The sequence below is a fragment of the Lontra canadensis genome, unplaced genomic scaffold (genome assembly GCF_010015895.1).
Source record: "Lontra canadensis isolate GAN:19392208 unplaced genomic scaffold, GSC_riverotter_1.0 scaffold134, whole genome shotgun sequence".
NCBI classification, from domain to species: domain Eukaryota; kingdom Metazoa; phylum Chordata; class Mammalia; order Carnivora; family Mustelidae; genus Lontra; species Lontra canadensis.
In genome coordinates, this window is record NW_022631128.1 from 1,790,060 (window position 1) to 1,811,796 (window position 21,737).

The following is a 21,737-nucleotide window of genomic DNA, read 5'->3' on the forward strand; positions in this document are numbered from 1 at the left end:
AGAAGTAAGGCTGTCAGCCCCATGTTTCTTCCCCAAGCTTCCTCCTCCCTGGGAAGACACTAAATGGGACACGTCTGACTTATGTAGCTCCAAAAAAGCAAACCCACGCCTCGTTTTCTTACAGGATACTTTAGGGAAAAAACAAGGCCCGGCAGGAGACAGGCAGGGTCTCAGAGGTCTGGCTCACTCACCTGTCTGGTTAAATCAAAACCCTTCCCCTGCCCTGGATTTACACAGCTTGGGTTCCCCTGTCCCACCAGAGATCGAGCCCCAGTGAAAAACCACAGCATCCTGAGGCCACAAACATAGTCACAGAGTGGGACCTCTCACTCTGGTGCAGACATACTGCAACCTGGTCTTCGGCTATGTCCGATCAGACCACAGCTCTCGATAGGTCACCAGCAGTTGTGTGACCCAGGACGCGAGCTGCCCAACTTGCCTGGGTACTCACGCTTTTCTTTCTCTCACGATAAAAATACACACGCACAAACACAAAATGAAGCAACGTACATTGTTTTGTTAAAATATGTAAGGACAGTGATGGGCTTTAATACAGGGTATTTTCAGAGGTCATGGAGCACACTAAATTAGGAAATGTTTTCCAGTCTCCATGATTTCAGTTTATGCGATGTGGTCCCAGCCGACCTAAGAACCACCGCACTTGGCACACTCGGGAAAGTGAGGCCCGTGTGCCTTTCGAACCGGCTGTGCCTTTCGAACCGGCTGGCTATCTGTTGTTCTGACAGATTATTCTGTTTACTATTCACTCAAAACATTAAACTCCATATTGAACATCCGTGTCTCAAATGTTAGGCAATCCTGTATCTAGAATCGAACTTCATTATCACAGCAATGAAACAAAATATTCATTTTAAAAAGTTTTATTTATTGAAAAGGTAGTACAGCCACAGAGCACAATTTTCAAAAGTTATGAAAGGACATAGAGGTGTCTCCCTCCCAATTCCATTCCCCCAGCCACCCACTTCCCCTGCCCTTTCCCAGAGGTAATCAGGGTTCGCAGCTTCTCATGTATCTTCCCAGAGAGAGTTGATGCATATATGCTCAATTACGTACTTACAATTTGTTTTTATATGCGAATGGTAGCATATTATATTCATGATCCTGCATCTTGCTTTTTGCTCCTAATCATGTTGGAGATCGTCCCACATCACTACACAGATGATGTCCAAGTTCTCTTTATATATATGTATATATATAAATTTTTATATATTTCTACATATATATACACACACACACACACACGCACACACACAATTTTTTTTTTCATTTTGTCTACCTAGGAGGTTTGCTGTATGAACATACCATGATTTCGGTATCTAGACCCCTGTCATCTAGACAGCTTCCAACCTTTTGTTTTCACAGTGCACCTGTGAAGATCTCTGCGTGGTCATCATTTCGTACGTACATGAGTATATACATTCCTAGAAGTGGAACTGTAGGCCCAAAAGCCATTGCCTTTGTGGTTTTCATTACTTTGGAATCATTATTTGAGTAAGAGTTTTGCCTGGACTTGCTGTTCCCCAGAGGTTCATGTGGGGTAAGAAAGGGGGGCCACATTCTAGGCAGGTAAGAGTTTTTCTTAAAATTGTTCCCCCCCCTCCCATTTGGTATTTCTTTTCGGTTTGACTTCTCCAGAGTCCGTAAACCGGGGCGGCTGTAGGGTTCTTCACAAGGAACACCCCCTTCTCCTGCCCCAGCCCCTGTCAAGGGCTCCTCTCATGACTGCAGACTACTTTCTACAAATATGGCTTGTCTGAGTGATTTCTTGTCAAGGCCTCTGCCAGCCTCTCCTCAGACCCCAAATGGGTCTAGGAGACATCCTAACTCCCACCTGTCAATGCCCTCTGTTACCGTAGTGGATGTAGTTGGCCTTGCACTTGGGGGATATCCTGAACCTCAACTGGTGAGTCCTCACCAGTGCGGCCCCACGTGTGCAGCCTTGAGTGTTTGCTTCGAGATCTCCTGCACTGGCGCGTGGTCCCCTCTGCCTCCGGCTGCGCTCTTGGCAGGGTTTCCGCTATCTCCTCCTTGTGGCAGATACAGAGATTACACTTCCTCTTTTGCTCCTTGTAGTGTCTGGGTGAAGACTGAGATGAAAAGAGCCTTTTACTCCCCATATTTAAACCAGAAATCAGAACGTACCTTTAAAACGTTAATGAGACAAAACTTGCCCTCGGTGAACCTTAAGAGGCACCTTGGATCTACTCGTTAATGTGTGATGAGCTTTGACTTCCGGCTATGGCCCTTCGCGTGGGCTTTCTTTCCCGTGTGTGTTCTCTGATGTACAATCAGGTTCGATTTTTGGGTAAAAGCCTTCCCACATTCTGCACACTTATAGGGTTTCTCTCCCGTATGAGTTCTCTGGTGTACAGTGAACGTGGATTTTTCTCTGAAGGCTTTGCCACACTCAGAACACGCGTAGGGTTTCTCTCCTGTGTGTGTTCGCTGATGTATTATGAGCTGGGACTTTTGGCTGAAAGCTTTCCAACATACAGGACATTCATAGGGTTTCTCTCCTGTGTGAATTCTCTGATGTATAATGAGCTTGGACTTTTCTCTGAAGGCTTTGCCACATTCATTACACTTATAGGGTTTTTCTTCTGTATGGGTTCTTTGATGTATAATGAGGTATGATTTCTGGGAAAATGCCTTTTCACATTCACTGCATTCATAGGGCTTCTCTCCTGTGTGACCCCTCTGGTGGAGCATGAGATAGGATTTCTGAGAGAATGCTTTCTCACATTCATTACATTCAAAAGGCTTCTCTCCTGAATGAGTTCGCTGATGTACACCAAGGTTGGATTTTTGGGTGAAGGTTTTCCCGCACACATCACATTCATAGGGTTTCTCTCCTGTATGAGTTCGCTGATGCACGATGAGGGTTGACTTCTCATTGAAAGACTTCCCACATTCGGCACATTTATGAGGTTTCTCCCCTGTATGAGTTCTTTGATGTATAACAAGAGTTGACTTATCACTGAAAGTTTTCTTACACTCGTTACATTCATGGGGTTTCTTTCCTGTATGAGTACTGTGATGTATAATTAGATCAAGCTTCTGTATGAAAGATTCCCCACATTTAGTGCATTCATAAGTTTTCTCGCCCGTGTGCGTTTTCTGATGGACAATGAGGTTTGACTTCTGAGTGAAGGCTTTTCCACATTCATTACACTCATAAGGTTTCTCTCCTGTGTGAGTCCTGTAATGTATGATGACGGTTGACTTTTCTCTGAAGGCTTTTCCACATTCTGGGCACTCAAAAGGTCGCTCTCCTGTATGACTTCTCAAGTGTATAATGAGCTGAGATTTTTGGCTAAAGGCTTTTCCACATTCAGTACATCCGAAGGGTTTCTCTCCGGTATGAGTTCTCCAGTGTACAATGAGGTGTGACTTCTTGCTGAAGGTTTTCCTACACGCGGTGCATTCGAAGGGTTTCTCTCCATTTTTAATTCTCTCTTGTAGACTGAGCCCTTTCTTCCGCCTGTGGGCCTTCCCACACTCTTTATATCCATGGGGCTTTACTCCAGGAGTTGTTTTCTCATACTCCGTATGGAAAAATAACTTTGCACATCCACTATCATATTTCTTTCCTACAGAGCTTCTGGTAAATAAGTCTAAACTATCTACCATATTATTTCCAAATGGCTCATATTTATGGGACCTTTGGATTGAAGCAACAAGGTTTGTATTCAGATGAAATGCGTTTCCAAATTCATTATAGTCATGGCCAGTCTTGGTGATAATTGTTTTCTTGTCAGGGAATCCAACTTGCATCAACAGATACCTATCTTGGTCATCCTGGTGCTGTCTCTCAATCTGTTCACCAATTTGACAGACTGCTTCTAGAAGGAAGTACAATAAACCATTTTTGTAACTTAATATTATATAATGAACCTTCTTTAAAAGTGCCCTACCATATGAAAGCTGATACTATTATCTCATTTTATCTGAGTTCTAGAGAAGATCCTGACCATCAAATCCCGTTCTTTTACTAAACTCCCACCTGCTAGGCTTTTTGTTACCAAGAACAATCTTGCCCTGACATCTCAGTCTGTCTTACTTCTACTTTTACATCATCTCTGATTCCTGTCAACTCTGGGGACCTTATCAACCTTTATCTTTATTTATCATATGAACTCTTAAGTGTCCAGGACTTATACAATTTCTAAGTAGAAATGCAACAGTGTGGTTAGTGGACTCAAATCTTAGACAATCCTGAATCCACATTCTTAGTCAATCAGAGAAAGATGCAGAATAATTAACCTTACAAAAATGAAGAAAAACTCAAAGATCTTTCCCCAATCTGGATTCATCCAAGCTTACGTTCACAGTTCAACCCCACCTTCTCCTGTCCACACTATTTTCACTAAAAACGATGACTCTATCAATGCCAAACCCTTCCTCATTTTCTATCACCCACATAGCCTAGTCTCCCATATTTTGCTATATTCAAAATCTAGATAACTTTCAGGTTGCCTGGGTGGCTCAGTCGGTTAAAGCCTTTGCCTTCAGCTCAGGTCATGATCTCAGGATCCTGGGATCAAGCCCCGCATCAGGCTCTCTGCTCCACAGGGAGCCTGCTTCCTCCTCTCTCTCTCTGCCTACTTGTGATCTCTGTCAAATAAATAAATAAAATCTTTAAAAAAAAACAAGATCTAGATAACTTTCAAGAAGCAATTCTGTCTTTTCAAAGAAGCTTATTCTGATCTTCCTGTATAACTAATTTTTGTTTTTTTCTAAAGTAGCTATCTGTCCCACTCATTTAGAAAGTTAAAGTTGCAAAGCTTAGGCTTAAATATACCATATTTCATCACCTGCAAGATGCACATTATTTCACATTTTAACACATTTCTAAACCCAGGTGTACCTTATTATCAATGGCTTGTCACCAATTAAGTGGTGGAAACTTTTCTTAGTGGCTACGTATTAAAATCAATTGGATCTTGAAGTCAATAAAATATGGTAAATACTTTCTGCATCTACCAAATCTTAATCATTTCTGTAGTTGACTTTTCACCTTTTCCTGAAATTTTGTATGAAAAATGGACAGAAAAGATGAAAGAGTATAAAAAACTATTCAGACTACCACTCAGACTTAACAGTGATAACATTTACAATAGTAATACTGAATTTGAAAATGGACCATGTTCCTATGACATCCTTAATATCATTAGCAAAAAACTCATTCTTAGGCATGAATATCAGACTCATAGAAGTTGTTTTTGCAAAATACATCTGATGGGGCCACCCAAGCTCCACCAAGTGTCACAACCAATGCTGCTACTACAACAGCAGCTATGCTGACTCAGAGCCACAGCACTACTCTGAAAAGAAATAACTCAACACATTTCACATGCTCTTGACCATTAAGTGAAAAAAGGTGAAGAAAACTGTATAGTAGGCTACCATATTTCTAAGGAAAGAAATCTATAAATACATACTTAAATAGGCTCAACAGGTAAACAAGGGAAGAATACACCTTTGCATTTTAATAAATGGTTACCTACAGAAGGAAGGGAGAGAATGAAATGCAAGGAAAGAAGCTGAACTTCTTTAAATATACCTTCTTTTCTAGATTTGACTTTGGAACCAAGTCAGTATTTTATACATTCCTAAAGCAAAACTGGATTTAAAAGGATCCCGCAATAATAATAATATACCCTCATCTGTATTTCCAGACCACCATTGCTGGAAAGTCTTGGTTCTCAACGGCACCAACGTGATTACCTCAGTTGATTCACACCACTATCAACAGCAGTCTCAGAAGAATACTAACTACATTACCATCAGATGTAAGATTAACAGAAACGTTTAACCCCAGAATCTGATTTGGAAATACCAATCTTTTTCAATGAAGGAGAAGTGTCAATTGGAATACATGATTTATTTCCTCTTACAAAAACTTTTTTTACCGGGCACCTGGACGGCTCAGTCAGTTGGGCGTCTGCCTGGGGGTAAAGCCCTGCATTGGGCTTCCCTGCTCAGCAGGGAGTCTCCTTGCCCCCCCGCCAGCTCCTGCTCTCTCTCTCACCCATGCTCTCTCTCAAATAAAATCTTTTTAGAAATCATTTTTACATGGTTCCTAGCTCTGTCAATTTTTATTTTTACTTTTTTGAGAGACTTTAATTGAGATAGATTGAGAGTGAGAGAGCACCGGCAGAAGGAGAAGCAGGCTCCCCACTGAACAGGGAGCCCAATGTGGGGCTCGATCCCAGGACCCTGAGATCATGACCCGAGCCGAAGGCAGACGCTTAATGACTGAGCCACCTGGGCATCCCTGTCAATTTTTAAAAGGCCTAGAAGCAATTCACTAGCATCCAAATTGTGGTCTCAAAACACTATTTACGGGGTGCCTGGGTGGCTCAGTGGGTTAAGCCTCTGCCTTCGGCTCGGGTCATGATCTCAGGGTCCTGGGATCGAGTCCCACATTGGGCTCTCTGCTTGGCAGGTAGCCTGCTTCCTCCTCTCTCTCTGCCTGCCTCTCTGCCTTCTTGTGATCTCTCCCTGTCAAATCAATATATAAAATCTTTAAAAAAAACACCATTTACCACCAAAAAAACCCAACCAACCAACCAAAAAAACCCCAAAACAAACAAATAAACAAACAAACAAAAAACAGGGCACCTTGGAGAAATGGCTCATTCCAGGCCAGAGATGAGAACTATATAAAATGAGCCTGGAACATCCTGTGACACCACAAAGTTTCCCCTGGCCAGAGATAAGGCAGTCTGATTCATAATGAGGATAAGGCAATGGATTAAAACACAAAATATTGATTATTTTTTTTAAAAAGACCTATTGGGGCACCTGGGTGGCTCAGTGGGTTAAGCCTCTGCCTTTGGCTCAGGTCATGATCTCAGGGTCCTGGGATTGAGCCCTGCATCGGGCTCCCCGCTCAGTGGGGAGTCTGCTTCCCCCTCTCTCTCTGCCTACTTGTGATCTATCTCTATCTCTCTCTCTCTCTCTGTCAAATAAATAAATAAATAAATCTTTTTTAAAATCTAAAAAAAGACCTATTAGTCACCTTTTGAATGATGCTATAAAACCAACTCATTATTTTTAAAACTGGTAAACAAATGGGAAAACGTATATAACTGAAATGGAACTCCTGGAACACACAATGTAAGTAACAGATGAAAGGCAATCAGTCTTCTTTATAGAACTATTCCAGCTAATCAACAAAGAAGGCATGACAGAATATCACCATTTTGCAACATTAATGAACAGATACAAGCAATGACCACCGAGAACTCATAACTACAACAGACAACCATGCATTACATGCCTCCTGATGAGAGGATGTCATGCCAGCCAGGAAGTGAACTTGCTTAAAGAAAAAAAAATAAAATAAAATCCTGAATCTGGTCAAACTTCAAAATCTAACCATCAATTTATAAGCAAAAAATAAGGGACAGGGGAATATGTTAAGTAGGGTACTTAGCAAAGTCCAGACCATGGGAAACTAAAAGACAAACAGTTACTTAAAAGGGGGGAGGAGATAGCTGGGAATCGTTTGTACATTATGAGAAACGAGAACGCAAGGAGTTGTGAGGACCCTCTGCCCCCGGATCCTCATTTCTCAGTACCATCCCCCACTAAAAGGGATCAGAAATCCTTGGAGAAGCTGCTGATTCTAGGTCTGAAACAGGGCAAGTACAGTGTGAACCTGGAACATATTTCTGTGCTAGAAAGTGCTCAGAGAAGGATGGGGTCATGTTAAGAGACGGAGGAGCCAGCCCGAAGGGACTCCTACTGGCCAAGCTGAGGACAATTTGAACATCAAAATGAGTAACGACTGAAGACATTAGTGCATTATAACATCCTGAAAAATAAAACTCTGAGTCCATACCGATACTAAAATGCATTCATTAAAGGGACAGGGTAAGCGAAGACTGCCAACTTATAAATGGAGAAGGAATGATAGAAAATTCCCCCTCCTTCTTCCAAATATCTTATAAAATGATTCGGGCAAGAATCCTCTGTGGGTGATAAAACCACTCAGTAAAAATTTTTGAAAACAGGATATTAATCATTTGGCAGCTCCACAAAATGTTAAACATGTGGTTTAACAATCCCACTCCTATGTCCATACTCAAAAGGAATGAAAACATTCATCTCCATAAAAAATTCTACATCAATGTTCATAGCAGCTTTCTAATGGCCAAAAAGTAGGAACAGCCTACATACCCATCCGCAGATAAATGAACAGAAGTGGTGGAAGCCAGACACCAGAGGATCATCCCACCATAAAACGGAATGAAGTCCTAACACATGCTACCCCGTGGAGGAGCCTGGAAACCATGCCGAGTGAAAGAGACCAGACACGAAAGGCCACATTTTGTATGGTTCCATTTACATGAAATCTCCAGAACAGGAAAAAGCATAGAGGCAGAAAGTGGTTGCCAGGGGATGGGGGAAGGAGGAAATAGAGACTGACTGATGAGGGGTATGGGCTTCTTTCTGGGGTGACGATAATGTTCTAGAATTAGATAATGGTGATGGTTTCCTACCTTGGCGAAGATACTAAAAACCGCTGCATTTGTATCTATCAGAGAGAGTGCAGTTTGTGGTCTGGGAATTCTCTCTCAATAAAGCTATTTTTAAACAAAGATAATCAAGATGATTTAGGAGAGCAACCTGATAGGATTATCTAGACTGGATGGAAACAGGTAGCCCAGGCCTGGGACTCAGGGGGGCCTGGCTTCAGGTAAGGCAGTGAGAAGCGAGACTGGGAGAGGGCGTGGGGCAGGACCGGCACTTACAAGACACTTAGCCACTGGGAGAAAAGGCTGTGCAGAAACTTTAGGGTGAGCACCAACTTAAGGGGAGTGGTCTAGTGGGTGTGGGACAGGGGCGGGTGGTGTCAGTCCTATGTCTGAGGTATTCATGTCCCTGTCCAACAAGAATAAAGGGTCACAGCGCTTCTCCAGACATTCCTGAAAGCTCTTTCAGATGTCCTTGCCCCTGGCTGACAATCGCCCCTGGCTGACAAGCTGGCACCCCCGGCCCCGTCATCTTGAGTCGATCCCACTCACCTGGAAAGCTCCAGAAGGAGATTTTTGTTTCTCCCAGGCATGGCTCTTTGACCTCCAACTTGAGGATGAGGTCTGGTTTGGTCCCCTGCGGTCCTGCTAATGAGAAATGACAGTGATACCTCCTGGGTCTTCAGAGAGCGTCTGAGAAAGAGGGCGGTGGGGTCTGGGGCAGCGTGGGAGACCCGCTCACTTGACACAATGGTCCAGTGGTCAAGTCACACCATTCCACCTGGGTTTTGAGTTCACAAACACCCTGTGAGGAAACTTCGATCCCCGAAACTCAACGTCCGAGGTTTCAGGCAGTTCAGAGACCTTACAAGTTTTCCAGAGCGAGCAAGGAAAGGCCCTCTATCAGACACAATAGTCACGAGCAGCAAAATAACCTGAGGAGGCCATTCTTACCCACAGAGACCAGGTTGCTGTACGTCTCCAGCATCACTTCTCGGTACAGAGTCTTCTGTGGAGGGTTCAAGTACTGCCACTCCTCCGGAGTGAAATCCACAGCCACATCCTCGAATGTCACGAGTCCCTGTAATTGCACATTCCTTGTACTCCAAAATACTGACCACTGGGTGAGGAGGATGAAATGCAGGGAACTGCTGACTGGGTTCCCAGTTCGTGATGATGACTTAATACCGGACGCCTGCTTTGTTGGGAAATCACAAGCCCCAGCAGAAAGTCTGATCCATCGAGTATATGGACTGTTCCATAAGTATACAGAATGTATGTTCAACGATGTGGTACTTGCACAAGGAAGGACAGTCCAGTAGGACTAAAAAGAGAATCCAGATGCCCTCTGGACACCTGAGTTATGACAAAGTTGACATGGCAAGGCATTGGAAGGGGGGGGAATGACCTTTTCAAATAAATGTGGACGGATTACTGGGTATCTATGGGGGGAAATCACCTTTAGCCACTAACTCGCCATACACAAGAATCTGCTACAGAGGAACTGTCAATCTAATGTGAGTGTTAACACAGGAGGTGCCTAGAAAACAGGACAGGAAAATGTCTTCATGGTCTTGGTGAAGGGAAAGAATTCTGAAACAAGATGTGGAAAGTGCTACTCATGAAGGAAAAGATTTGTAAATGTTACAAGATTAAAAGTACAACAGTCAGGGAAATACAAATCAAAACCACAATGAGATAGACACCACCTCACTCCTGTCAGAATGGCTAAAATTAAGAACACACAAAAAAACAGGTGTTGGCGAGGATGTGGAGAAAGGGTAGTAGGGATGCAAGCTGGGGCAACCACTCCGGAAAACAGTATGGAGTTTCCTCAAAAACGTTAAAATAGAGCTACCCTATAATCCAGCAACTCTGCTACTAGCTATTTACCCAAAGGATTCAAAGATACGGACTTAAGGGGCACCTGGGGGGCTCAGTCAGTTAAGCGTTTGCCTTTGGCTCAGGTTGTGATCCCAGGGTCCTGGGATCGAGCCCCGCATCAGGCTCCCTGCTTGGTGGGAAGTCTGCTTCTCCCTCCTCCACTGCCCCTGCTTGTGTTCCCTTTCTTGCTGTTTCTCTCTCTGTCAAATAAATAAAATCTTAAAAAAAAAGATACTGACTTGAAGGGATACATGCACCCTGATGTTTATAGCACCATTATCAACAATAGCCAAATTATGAAAAAAGAGCCCAGTGTCCATTGACTGATGAATGGATAAAGAAGATGTGTTATGTATCTACAATGGACTAGTACTCAGCCATAAAAAAGAACAAAATCTTGCCATTTGCAATGCGGATGGAGATAGAGAGTATTATGCTAAGTGGAATAGGTTTGTCAAAGAAAAATAAATACCATATGACTTCACTCATATGCGGAATTTAAGAAACAGAATGAATGAGGAAAGGGGAAAACAAAAGAGAAAAAGAGTCAAGCCAAGAAACACTCTTGACTGTAAAGAACAAACTGATGGTCACCACAGGGGACGGGGTGGGGGATGGGTGAAACAGGGGAAGGGGATTAAGGAGGGCGCTTGTCATGATGAGCACTGGGTGTTGTATGGACGTGCTGAGTCACTATACTGTATGCCTGAAACTAATAATACACTGTATCTTAACTAACTGCAATTTAAATAAAAGCAAAAAAGGTAGAACAGTAAAAAGAAATGGGGAGATTATCTGCAACATTCAACACTGATAAAGGGATCTTCTCTGGTGCATATAAAACCCCTGCACATAGAGAAGAAAGACAACACCAAAAAGCTGAGAAGAGATGTGAATGTGTACTTCACTAAAAACAAGATCCAAATGGCCTGTGAACATAAGAAAATGTACTCCACCCGATTAGCACTCAGGTAAAGGAAAATTTAAGCCATGCTGAGACACTCCTGTACCCCGACTAGAAAGGTTATAATGAAGCAGCCGAAAATAGCATAAGACTGTGGTGAAATGAGAACTCCCACAGTTAGCAGGAAGCAGAGCTGATTGGGGAAGTTGTTTAACAGTGTTTACTAAAGTTAGTGATTTGCATGCGGTACGACGCAGCAATTCTTCTAGGTACACAGCTTCAAGAAAATCATGCACACGTGCTCTAGAAACGAGTGCAGGGATGTTCACAGAAGCCCTACTTCTAAAACTAAATCAGGGGAAAAAAATCAGATGTCCCTCAACAACACAAAGGGAAACTGTGGCAGTCATTCAACGGGATCTTGTGTGGTGACGAAAATAAATGAACTACAAACTGCGTAACACAGATGAATCTCACAGATGTACTGAAGAGCAGAAGAACCTAGACACAAGAGTATATGCTACACGATTCTATTTATATAGAGAGTAAGAGCACAGGCAAGGCTAATCCATAATGTTGAAAGTCAGGCAAGGGCACCTGGGTGGCTCAGTCATTAAGCATCTGCCTTTGGCTCAGGTCATGATCCCAGTGTCCTGGGATTGAGTCCCACATCGGGCTCCCTGCTCCTCGAGAAGCCTGTTTCTCCCTCTCTCACTTTCCCTACTTGTGTTCCCTCTCTCACTGTCTCCCTCTGTCAAATAAATAAATAAATAAATCTTAAAAAAAAAAAAAAAAGGCGAGTAATTACCTTTGTGGGTGGTACTGGTTTGGGTGGTACTGGTTGGGAAAAGGCATGAGTGGGGACTTGGAGGTCCTTGTCCTCTTCTAATCTTGACCTGGGGGGTGACTAGACAGTGTGTTCACTCTGTGATAACGCACCAAGCTGTACACTTATAAATTGCATTTCATGTATAGTTAAATGTACTTTATATCTTTATACTTAAAAATTATTTTTTTAAAGGTTTTATTTATTTATTTGACAGACAGAGATCACAAGTAGGCAGAGAGGCAGGCAGAGAGAGAGGAAGGGAAGCAGGCTCCCTGCTGGGTAGAGAGCCCAATGCGGGGCTCAATCCCAGGACCCTGGGATCATGACCTGAGCTGAAGGCAGAAGCTTTAACCCACTGAGCCACCCCGGCGCCCCCAAAATTATTTTCAACAGAGGTGCAAAGGCAATTAAACGGAAAATGGGAGTTCCCATTTCAACAAATGGTGCTGAAACAATTGGATATACATATGCAAAAACAAAATATTCCAATAAGTATCTCCAACATATATAAAACTCAAAATACAGAACAGATCGCAGACCTAAATGTGAAATCTAAGCCTATAAAATTTCTAGAAGATACAGGAGAGGCACCTGGGTGGCTCAGTAAGTTAAGCGTCCAATTCTTGATCTCAGCTCAGGTCTTGATCTCAGGGTCATGCGTTCAAGCCCTGTGTTGGGGCTTAAAAAAAAAATACACTCACACAGGAGAAAATCTTTTTAACCTTAGGTTAGTCAAATATTTCTTAGATGGGAGAGTGAAATTCAAGAGACACTGTTAAAAGAAGAAAAAGCCACAGAATGAAAGAAAATATTTACAAATCACATTCTGGCAAAAAAAAAAAAAAAACACAAAAAACTGTATTGAGAATATATAAAGAGCTCTCATAACTAAAAAAAAAAAGGAAGAAAGATATTAAACCAAAGAAAACATACAGATCACAAATAAGCACACAGAAAGATATTCAACACATCATTAGTCCTGAAGAAAGTGCAAATTAAAACCACAATGGGAGTTCCAGACAGCCCTGTGGGAAGACCATGAAATCACCTCCTTCCACGGACACAACAAACTTACAGCTCTATATAGAGTAATTTTCCTCTAAAAAGGACCTGAGAACTAGATGAACAACAGCACCTCCACAACAAAAGACAAAGAGACACAAGGAGAAGGCCAGGAATGGCAGTGACAGAACCTCACGTGGGACCCTACACCAGGAGTGGCGACCCCACAATCAGAAGAGATCATAAAAATATGGTATTCAAAGAGTAAAGGGACTGTGGCCCACATCAGCACCCCTGACCCTGGGGCCCACACCAGAAAGCCCCCCAAATGTTTGGTTTTGAAAGTCAATGGGGATTAAGGCCAGGAGAATCAGAGAATGTCGGGAACAGAGAGATCCCTTGAAGAGATTCTTCCAGGGCTCTCGTGCAAAACCCACCCACCCTGATATCCAGCACAGAAGCAACAGACTGAAAAGCGCCTAGACCATAAAGAAGAGAGACACACTGACTAATTTTCCCAAGCAGCTGCCACAGAGACAGAACTTACAAGGATTTTGTCTGGGAAAGGACGTGCTGACCAACAACATTTTGGCAACCTCATCCTAATTTGCTGGTGATGAAGCCGACAGGCACCATTTTGGGCACCTACCAGCACCAGAGGGCATGTTCTGCCCATCCTACATTGTAACGGGGCTGGGTTAGCCCCCCACACACCCTGCAAGACATCTGAGCCACAACAGAGCTGGGTGAGCAACCCAAGCACCATGCGACCCTCACAGAGACCAAGCCATGGGGAGGACAGGTGAGCATGCCAAGCCCCATTGTCCCTGCTCAGTGGCCAAGATGCCAGCAGGCCCGGTCAGTGCCCTGAGCCTCACCTTCCCACACAGTGGCTAAGCTGCACGTGGACAGGGTGAATGCCCTAAGGCCTGCCCTCCCCATGCAGAGACCAGGCCACAAGGAAAGGGAAAGCAGCTTGCATCCCACTCTCCCCATGCAGCAGCCCAACCACAACAGAGCTGGGCAAGGGCCCCGAGCCCTGCCCTCCCCACGCACCTGTGGCCCCGTCACCGCCGGCATGCACGTGCAGCCCACACCAGGGACACCCACAGAGTGCCAGGCTCTGGTGGCCAAGGGAGACTTTTGGGCCACACGGAACATTTCCTACACAAGACTGCGCCTTCAAGACCGAGGGAGGTAGCTGTTTTACCTAATACATATAGACAAACACAGAGAGACAAGCAAAATAAGGAGACAGAGGAATATTCTCCAAACCAAAGGCGGCGGCAAACCCTCAGAAAAAGACCTTAATGAAATAGAGATAGGGAGACTCCCTGATACAGAATCCAAAGTAATGGTCATAAAGATGCTCACTGATCTCAGGAGAAGAAAGGACAAACACAATAAGAACTTCAACAAAGAGGGACGCCTGGGTGGTTCAGTCAGTTAAGCATCTGCCTTCAGCTCAGGTCATGATCTCAGGGTCCCTGGATGGAGCGTCAGGCTCCCTGTTAAGTGGGGAGTCTGATTCTCTCTCTCCCTCTGCCTTCTCCCTCTGCTCGTGTTCTCTGTCACAAATAAATAAAATCTTTTTTTTTTTTAAAAAGAACTTCAACAAAAAGAAAAAAATATGTGGGTACCTAGGTGGAACAGTAGGTTAAGCATCTGTGTTCAGCTCAGGTCATGATCTCAGGGTCCTGGGACTGAGCCCTGTGTCGGGGTCCCAGCTGGGCAGGGAGTCTGCTTCTCTCTCTCCCTTGGCCTCTTCCCCCAACTCATGCACACACACTCTCTCTCTCTAATAAATGTCTTTTGGGGAAAAAAAAGAAAAATATGTTAAGTAACAAACAGAAGTTATAACTAAACTGGAAAAACGCACCAGAAGGGTTCAAAAGCAAAAGAGATTATATAGAAGCACAAATCAGAGAAGCAATGGAAAACATACAGATAGAGCATCAAAGAGAAAAAAAAGAACTAAAAGAGTAAGGATACCTTAAGAGACCACTGGCACAACATTAAACAGAATAATAGCATTATAGGAGTTCCAGAAGATAGGAGAGAAAGGATCAGAAAATTATTTGATGAAATAGCTGAAAACCTCCCTAACCTGGGGAAGGATACAGACATCTGTTTCAGAAATTCAAAATCAGAGTTCAAAATCAGATGAACCCAAAGGGAAAACACTCCAAGACACATTATAATTACAATGGTTAAAGTTGGGGCGCCTAGCTGGCTCAGTGGGTTAAGCCTCTGCCTTCGGCTCAGGTCATGATCTCAGGGTCCTGGGATGGAGCCCTGCATCGGGCTCTCTGCTCGGCGGGGAGCCTGCTTCCTCCTTTCTCTCTGCCTGCCTCTCTGCCTACTTGTGATCTCTGTCTGTCAAATAAATAAACTCTTTTTAAAAAGTGGTTAAAGATAAGAATACAGAGAAGATGTAAAAAGCAAAAAGAGAAAAACCAAGTATTACAAAGGAAACCCCAGAAGTCTGTCAGATTTTTCAGCAGAAACATTTAGACCAGAAGGGAGTGGGATGACATATTCAAAGTGTGGAAAGGGAAAAACTGCCAGCCAGGAATTCTCTACCCAGCAAGGTTATCATTCAGAATTGAAGGACAAATTAAGAGTTTTTCAGATAAGCAAAATCTTAAAAACAGAGCTCATCACCACTAAACTGGCCTTGCAAGAAATGTTATAGGGACTTCTCTAAGCTATGAAGAAAAGGCACTAATTAATATTTAAAGGTGGGGGGGCGCCTGGGTGGCTCAGTTGGTTAGGCATCCAACTCTTGATTTCAGCTCAGGTCGTGATCTTGGGGTCCTGGGATAAAGCCCCATGTCTGGCTCTACTCTGAGCAGGGAGTCTATGTGATGGCTCTCTCTCTCTGCCCCTCCTCTCTCTTTCTCTCCCCCCACCAATAAATAAATCTTTAAAAATAATAATAATAAAATAAACATACAAAAGTAAAACTCTCACTTGAAAAGGTAAGTAAAAATCAAAGACAGTGGGTCAACCACTTATAAAGCAAGTATGAAGGGTAAAAGACAGAAATAGTAAAATTAACTGACAGTAAAATAATTAGGGGCACCTGGCTGGCTCAGTCAGTAGAGTATTTGATTCTTCATCTTGGGGTTGTGAATCCAAGCCCCACGGTGTGTGTAGAGATTACTTAAAAATAAAATTAAAAAAATAATTAAGGGATACATGAAATAAAAAGATACAAAATGTATCATCAAAAATCTAAAATTTGCGGGGCGCCTGGGTGGCTCAGTGGGTTAAGCCTCTGCCTTCAGCTCAGGTCATGATCCCAGGGTCCTGGGATCGAGCCCGGCATCGGGCTCTCTGCTCCGCAGAGAGCCTGCCTCCACCTCTCTCTCTGCCTGCCTCTCTGCCTACTTGTGATCTCTGTCTGTCAAATAAATAAATAAAATCTTTAAAAAAAATCTAAAATTTGGGGGAAAGAGTAAAAATATAAAGCTTTGCTTTTGAATGTGTTCAAAATTAAACTACTGTCTACTTAAAAATGACTGTTACATACATGTTATATGTGAACCTAACAGTACCCATGAAGAAAAAAATTTCAGTAAATACATAGAAAGGAATCTAAACATAACACTGAAGAAAATAAACCACAAATGAAGAAAGAGAAGAAGAAACAAAGAGGAACTACAAAACAGCCAGAAAACAATTAACAAAATGGCAGTAAGTACATACCTACCAATAATTAAATGTAAACGGACTAAATGTTCCAATCAAAAGACATAGGGTAGGTGAATGGGGAAAAAAACCCTTTTATATACTGCCTACAAAAGACTCACTGCAAACCTAAAGACATGCACAGACTGAAAGTAAGGGGATGAAAAGGATATTTCATTTAATGGAAATGAAAAGAGACCTGGGGTAGCAATACTTGTATCAGACAAATTAGACTTTAAAACAAAGACCATAACAAAAGACACAATGATAAAGGGGTCGATCCAACAAGAGGATATGGAATTTGTAAATGTCTATGCACTGAACATAGGAGTATCTAAATACATGTAACAAATATTAACAAAAATAAACAGAAATAGACAGCAATACGGTAATAGTGAAGGACTACAACATCTCACTTACATCAATGGATAGATTATCCATACAGAAAATCAGTGAGAAAACACTGGCCTTACACAATACATTAGACTAGATGAATCTAATAGATATATACAGAACACCCCATCCAAAAACAGGAGAATACACATTCTTGAATGCATAGGGAACATTCTCCAGGATGACCACATGTTAGATCACAAAACCAGTCTGACAATATGCTATTAAACAACCAATCAAGAAACTGAAAAGAAATCAAAAGGTAACATGGGAGTGCCTGGGTGGCTCATTCAGTTAAGTGTCCAACTCTTGGTTTCAGCTCAGGTCATGATTTCAGGGTCTCGTGACTAGCCCTCAAGTCAGGCTCTGAGCTCAGTGGGGAATCTGCTTGGGATTCTCTCCCTCTCTCCCTGACCCTCCCCCCACTTGCTTGTGCGCTCACACGCACTCTCTCTCTCTCTCTCTCTCTAAAACAAGTAAATAAAAATCTTAAAAAGAGAGATAACATGACACAAAAGAAATGGAACACAATGTTCCAAAATCTTTGGGACACAGCAAAAGCAATTCTGAGAGAGAAGTTCATAACAATAAAGGCTTACCTCAGGAAACAAGAAAAACATCAAATAAACAATCTGTCTTTTAACACTCAAGGAAATAAAGAAAGAAGAACAAAGCCCAAAGTTAGTAGAAAAAGGGAAAGAATAAAGATCAGAATGGAAATAAATGAAATAGAGACTAAAAGCACAATAGAAAACATCAATGAATAAGAGCTGGTTCTTTGAAAAGATAAAATCAACAAACTTTTAGCCAGACTCTAGAAAAAAAAAAAAGAGCCCAAATAAATAAAATCAGAAACATGAGAAATTACTACCTATACCATAGAAATACAAAGGATTGGGGGCACCTGGGTGGCTCAGCGGTTAAAGCCTCTGCCTTCAGCTTAGGTCATGATCCCAGGGTCCCGGGATCGAGCCCCGCATCAGGCTCCCTGTTCGGCAGGGAGCCTGCTTTCCCCCCTCTCTCTGCCTGCCTCTCTGCCTACTTGTGATCTTTGTCTGTCAAATAAATAAATAAAATCCTAAAAAATAGAAATACAAAGATTGTAAGAGAATACTATCAACAACTACACATCAACAAATTAGACAACCTAGAAAAAAATGGATAAACTCCTAGAAACATACAATCTTCCAAGACTGAATCATGAAGAACCACAAAATCTGAAGACCAATTACTAAAAATGAAACTGAATCAGTAAACAAAAAACTCCCAAAGAACAAAAGTCCAGGTCAAGTTGGCTTTCTCAAATTATGCCAATTCTTTTTTTTTTAAAGGTTTATTTATTTGGCAGAGAGAGACAGATCACAAGCAGGCAGAGCAGCAGACAGAGAGAGAGGAGGAAGCAGGCTCCCTGCTGAGCAGAGAGCCCGATGTGGGGCTCGATCCCAGGACTCTGGGATCATGACCTGGGCTGAAGGCAGAGGCTTAACCCACTGAGCCACCCAGGTGCCCCAAATTATGCCAATTCTTAAAGAAGAAGGAACACTTCCAAACTCATTATACAAAGCCAGCATTACCCTGATCCCAAAACCAAAGACACTACAAAGAAAATTACAGGCCAATATCCCTGATAAACCTAGATGCAAAAGTCCTCAACTAAATATTAGCAAACCATGGGGCGCCTGGGTGGCTCAGTGGGTTAAAGCCTCTGCCTTCAGCTCAGGTCATGATCCCAGGATCCTGGGATCAAGCCCCGCATCGGGCTCTCCGCTCAGCGGGGAGCCTGCTTCCTCCTCTCTCTCTGCCTGCCTCTCTGCCTGCCTCTCTGCCTACTTGTGATCTCTGTCTGTCAAATAAATAAATAAATAAATCTTTAAAATAAATAAATAAATAAATAAATAAATAAATATTAGCAAACCAAATTCAATAAAACATTAAAAGGATCACACCCCACGACCAAGTAATTAATTCCACTTGGAATTAACGGTTTAACATCCACAAATCAATCAATGAGATACACCAAAAGCACTGACAAAACTTAACATTCATTTATGATAAAAACTCTCAACAAAGTGGGTATACAGAGAAGGTATGTCAACACAATAAAGGCCATATATGACAAACTCACACCTAGTATCATACTCAACAGTGAAAAGGTGAAAGAAAGCCTTTCCTCTAAGATCAGAAACAACATAAGGAAATCCACTCATCACTTTTATTCAACATAGTACTTGAAGTCCTAGCCACAGTAACTATGCAGAAAAAAAAAGAAAGAAAAGGCATCTAAATGGGAAGAAGGAAAACTGTCACTATTTGCAGATGACATAGTATTATATTGAAAAAAAAACCTTAAAGACTCCACCAAAAAATTATTGGAATAAATTCAGTAAAGTTGCAGGACACAAAATTAATACACAGAAATCTGTTGTGTATCTATACACTAACACCAAAACTATCAGAAAGAGATTTAAAAAAAAATCAGATTTACATAAAAAAAACCTAAAATACCTGGGAATAAATTTAACCAAGGACATGAAAGACATTTATTCTGAAAACCATGAACCACTGATGAAAGAAACGAAAGATGACACAAATGGAAAGATACCCTGCTCACAGACTGAAAGAAATAATATTGTGTAAATGCTGTGGCTAAAGCAATCTACAGATTTAACACAATCCCTATCAAAATACCACAGGAATTTTTCACAGAACTATAACAAATAATACCAAAGTTTATATGGAACCACAAAACATCTCCCACAGACAAAGCAATCTTGAGAAAGAACAAAGCTAGATATCATGCTCCTTGATTTTCAACTATACTACAAAGCTACAGTAATCAAAACAGTACGGTACTTGGACAAAAACAAACACATAGATCAATGGAACAAAATAGAGAACCCAGAAATAAACCCATGCTTATATGGTCAATTTATCTAGAACAAAGGAGGCAACAATATAACAATGGAGAAAAGACAGTGTCTTAAATAAATGGGTGCTAGGAAAAGTGGGCAGCTGCATGCCAAAGGATGAAACCGGACCACTTTCATACACATATATAAAAACAAGCTCAGGGCCCGGGGAACACAGTAGGGAGATTATTCACTCTTCTTGGAGTGTATGCCTGAGAGACAGCCCTCATGGAGACACCTGCCCAGGAACAAAGAAGTTGGCCAGAGTCGTTTCAATTCCCCAGCCCTCAGCATACACGGAGCCATCTGTGGCAAGCAGCATACACTGACACTGGCTACCTAACTTGTTTACACAAAGCTTCACGCCCCTGCACACAGGTGGAACAGCCCTGCTCAGTCCCAGCATGGCAGGCCCCTCCCCCAGAGACCAGCAGAAATCCCTGTCCACACCACATCGCCTGACCAGGGAGTCCTCTCTGCAGGGCCTCAGTTCCAGTGAGGTCAGTGACAGGTCTCATTTAACAAGCAGACCACAGCACATCTAGTTCAAACTCACCACATTCAGGCCAGGGACCAAGCACTGCCCACATCAGGCAAGATGAGCCTCTGCAGATGATTTTATTTTTTAAGAGCGGCCAGCACACAACAGCTGAGCACACACAGCACACACAGGAGATGCTCTGTGAAGTGCCAGGCCCTGGGCATCACATGGCCCCTTCATTACTTTCAGAAGCAGGAGACATAAACGGCTTCTCTAACACACAAAAAAAGGCAGAGACTTAGATAAAACGTGAAGACAGAGGAAACTATCTTAAATGAAAGAACAAGGCCACAGCCAGAGATCTAACCAAAACAGGTGTAAGTAACATGCCTCATGGAGAATTTAAAGCAATCATCATAAGGATACACACTAGGCTTGATAAAAGAACAGAAGACATCAGTGAGACACTTGCCAAAGAGAAAAAAAATTTAAAATAGAATCAATCAGGGGTGCCTGGGTGGCTCTGAAGTTTAAGCGTCTGCCTTTGGTTTAACTCTCAGCTCATGTCTTGATCTCAGAGTCATTAATTCAAGCCCCACATTGGGGCGTCAACTTAAAAAAAAAAAGAATTGACCAAAGATGAAAAGGACAATAAACAAGATTAGAAACACGCCTGATATAACAAACAGCAGGATAGAAGAAGCAAAGGAATGAATTAGTGACCTAAAACACAAAATAATAGAAAGTACGTAATGAAGATGAAGAAAAGAGAGAGAGAAATTATGCAACAAGAGGATAAACTTAGGAAATTCAATGACTCCATCAAACATTACATTTGTATTATAGGAGTCCCAGAAGAAGGAGAGAAAAGGGGGGGGCAGAAAATTTATTTGAAGAAATAATAGCTAAAAACTTCCCTAATCTGGGGATGGAAACGGACATCTAGATCCACAAAGCACAGAGAACTCCCATCAAAATCAACAAAAGCAGGCCAACACAAAGACATACTGTAATTAAGTCTATGAAATATACTGATAAAGAAAAAATCTAAAAAGCAGTAAAATAAAAGAAGTCCTTAATGGCACCCAACTGGCTCATTCAGTAGAGCACGTGACTCCTTATCTTGGGATTGTGGGTT

At 42.3% G+C, this 21,737-nt stretch overlaps 1 protein-coding gene across 14 annotated transcripts in view; it reads right to left on the reverse strand.

Moving 5' to 3' along the window:
• Window positions 1–865: 865 nt before the first annotated feature.
• ZNF182 (zinc finger protein 182) overlaps window positions 866–21,737 on the reverse strand; it is a 31,434-nt gene continuing 10,562 nt past the window's right edge. For 9 of the 14 annotated variants that reach the window (XM_032843033.1, XM_032843034.1, XM_032843031.1 and 6 more), the window contains 3 exons: window positions 9,459–9,585; window positions 9,057–9,152; window positions 866–3,863 (listed from right to left, as the gene is read on the reverse strand). In XM_032843033.1, coding sequence (XP_032698924.1) covers window positions 2,230–3,863; window positions 9,057–9,152; window positions 9,459–9,585 — 1,857 coding nt within the window. In that variant the 3' untranslated portion in view covers window positions 866–2,229. Of the gene's footprint in view, window positions 3,864–9,056; window positions 9,153–9,458; window positions 9,586–12,100; window positions 12,274–12,712; window positions 12,731–21,737 lie in introns of those variants that run through there. The other 5 variants (XM_032843042.1, XM_032843040.1, XM_032843037.1 and 2 more) reach the window with 5 other exon arrangements.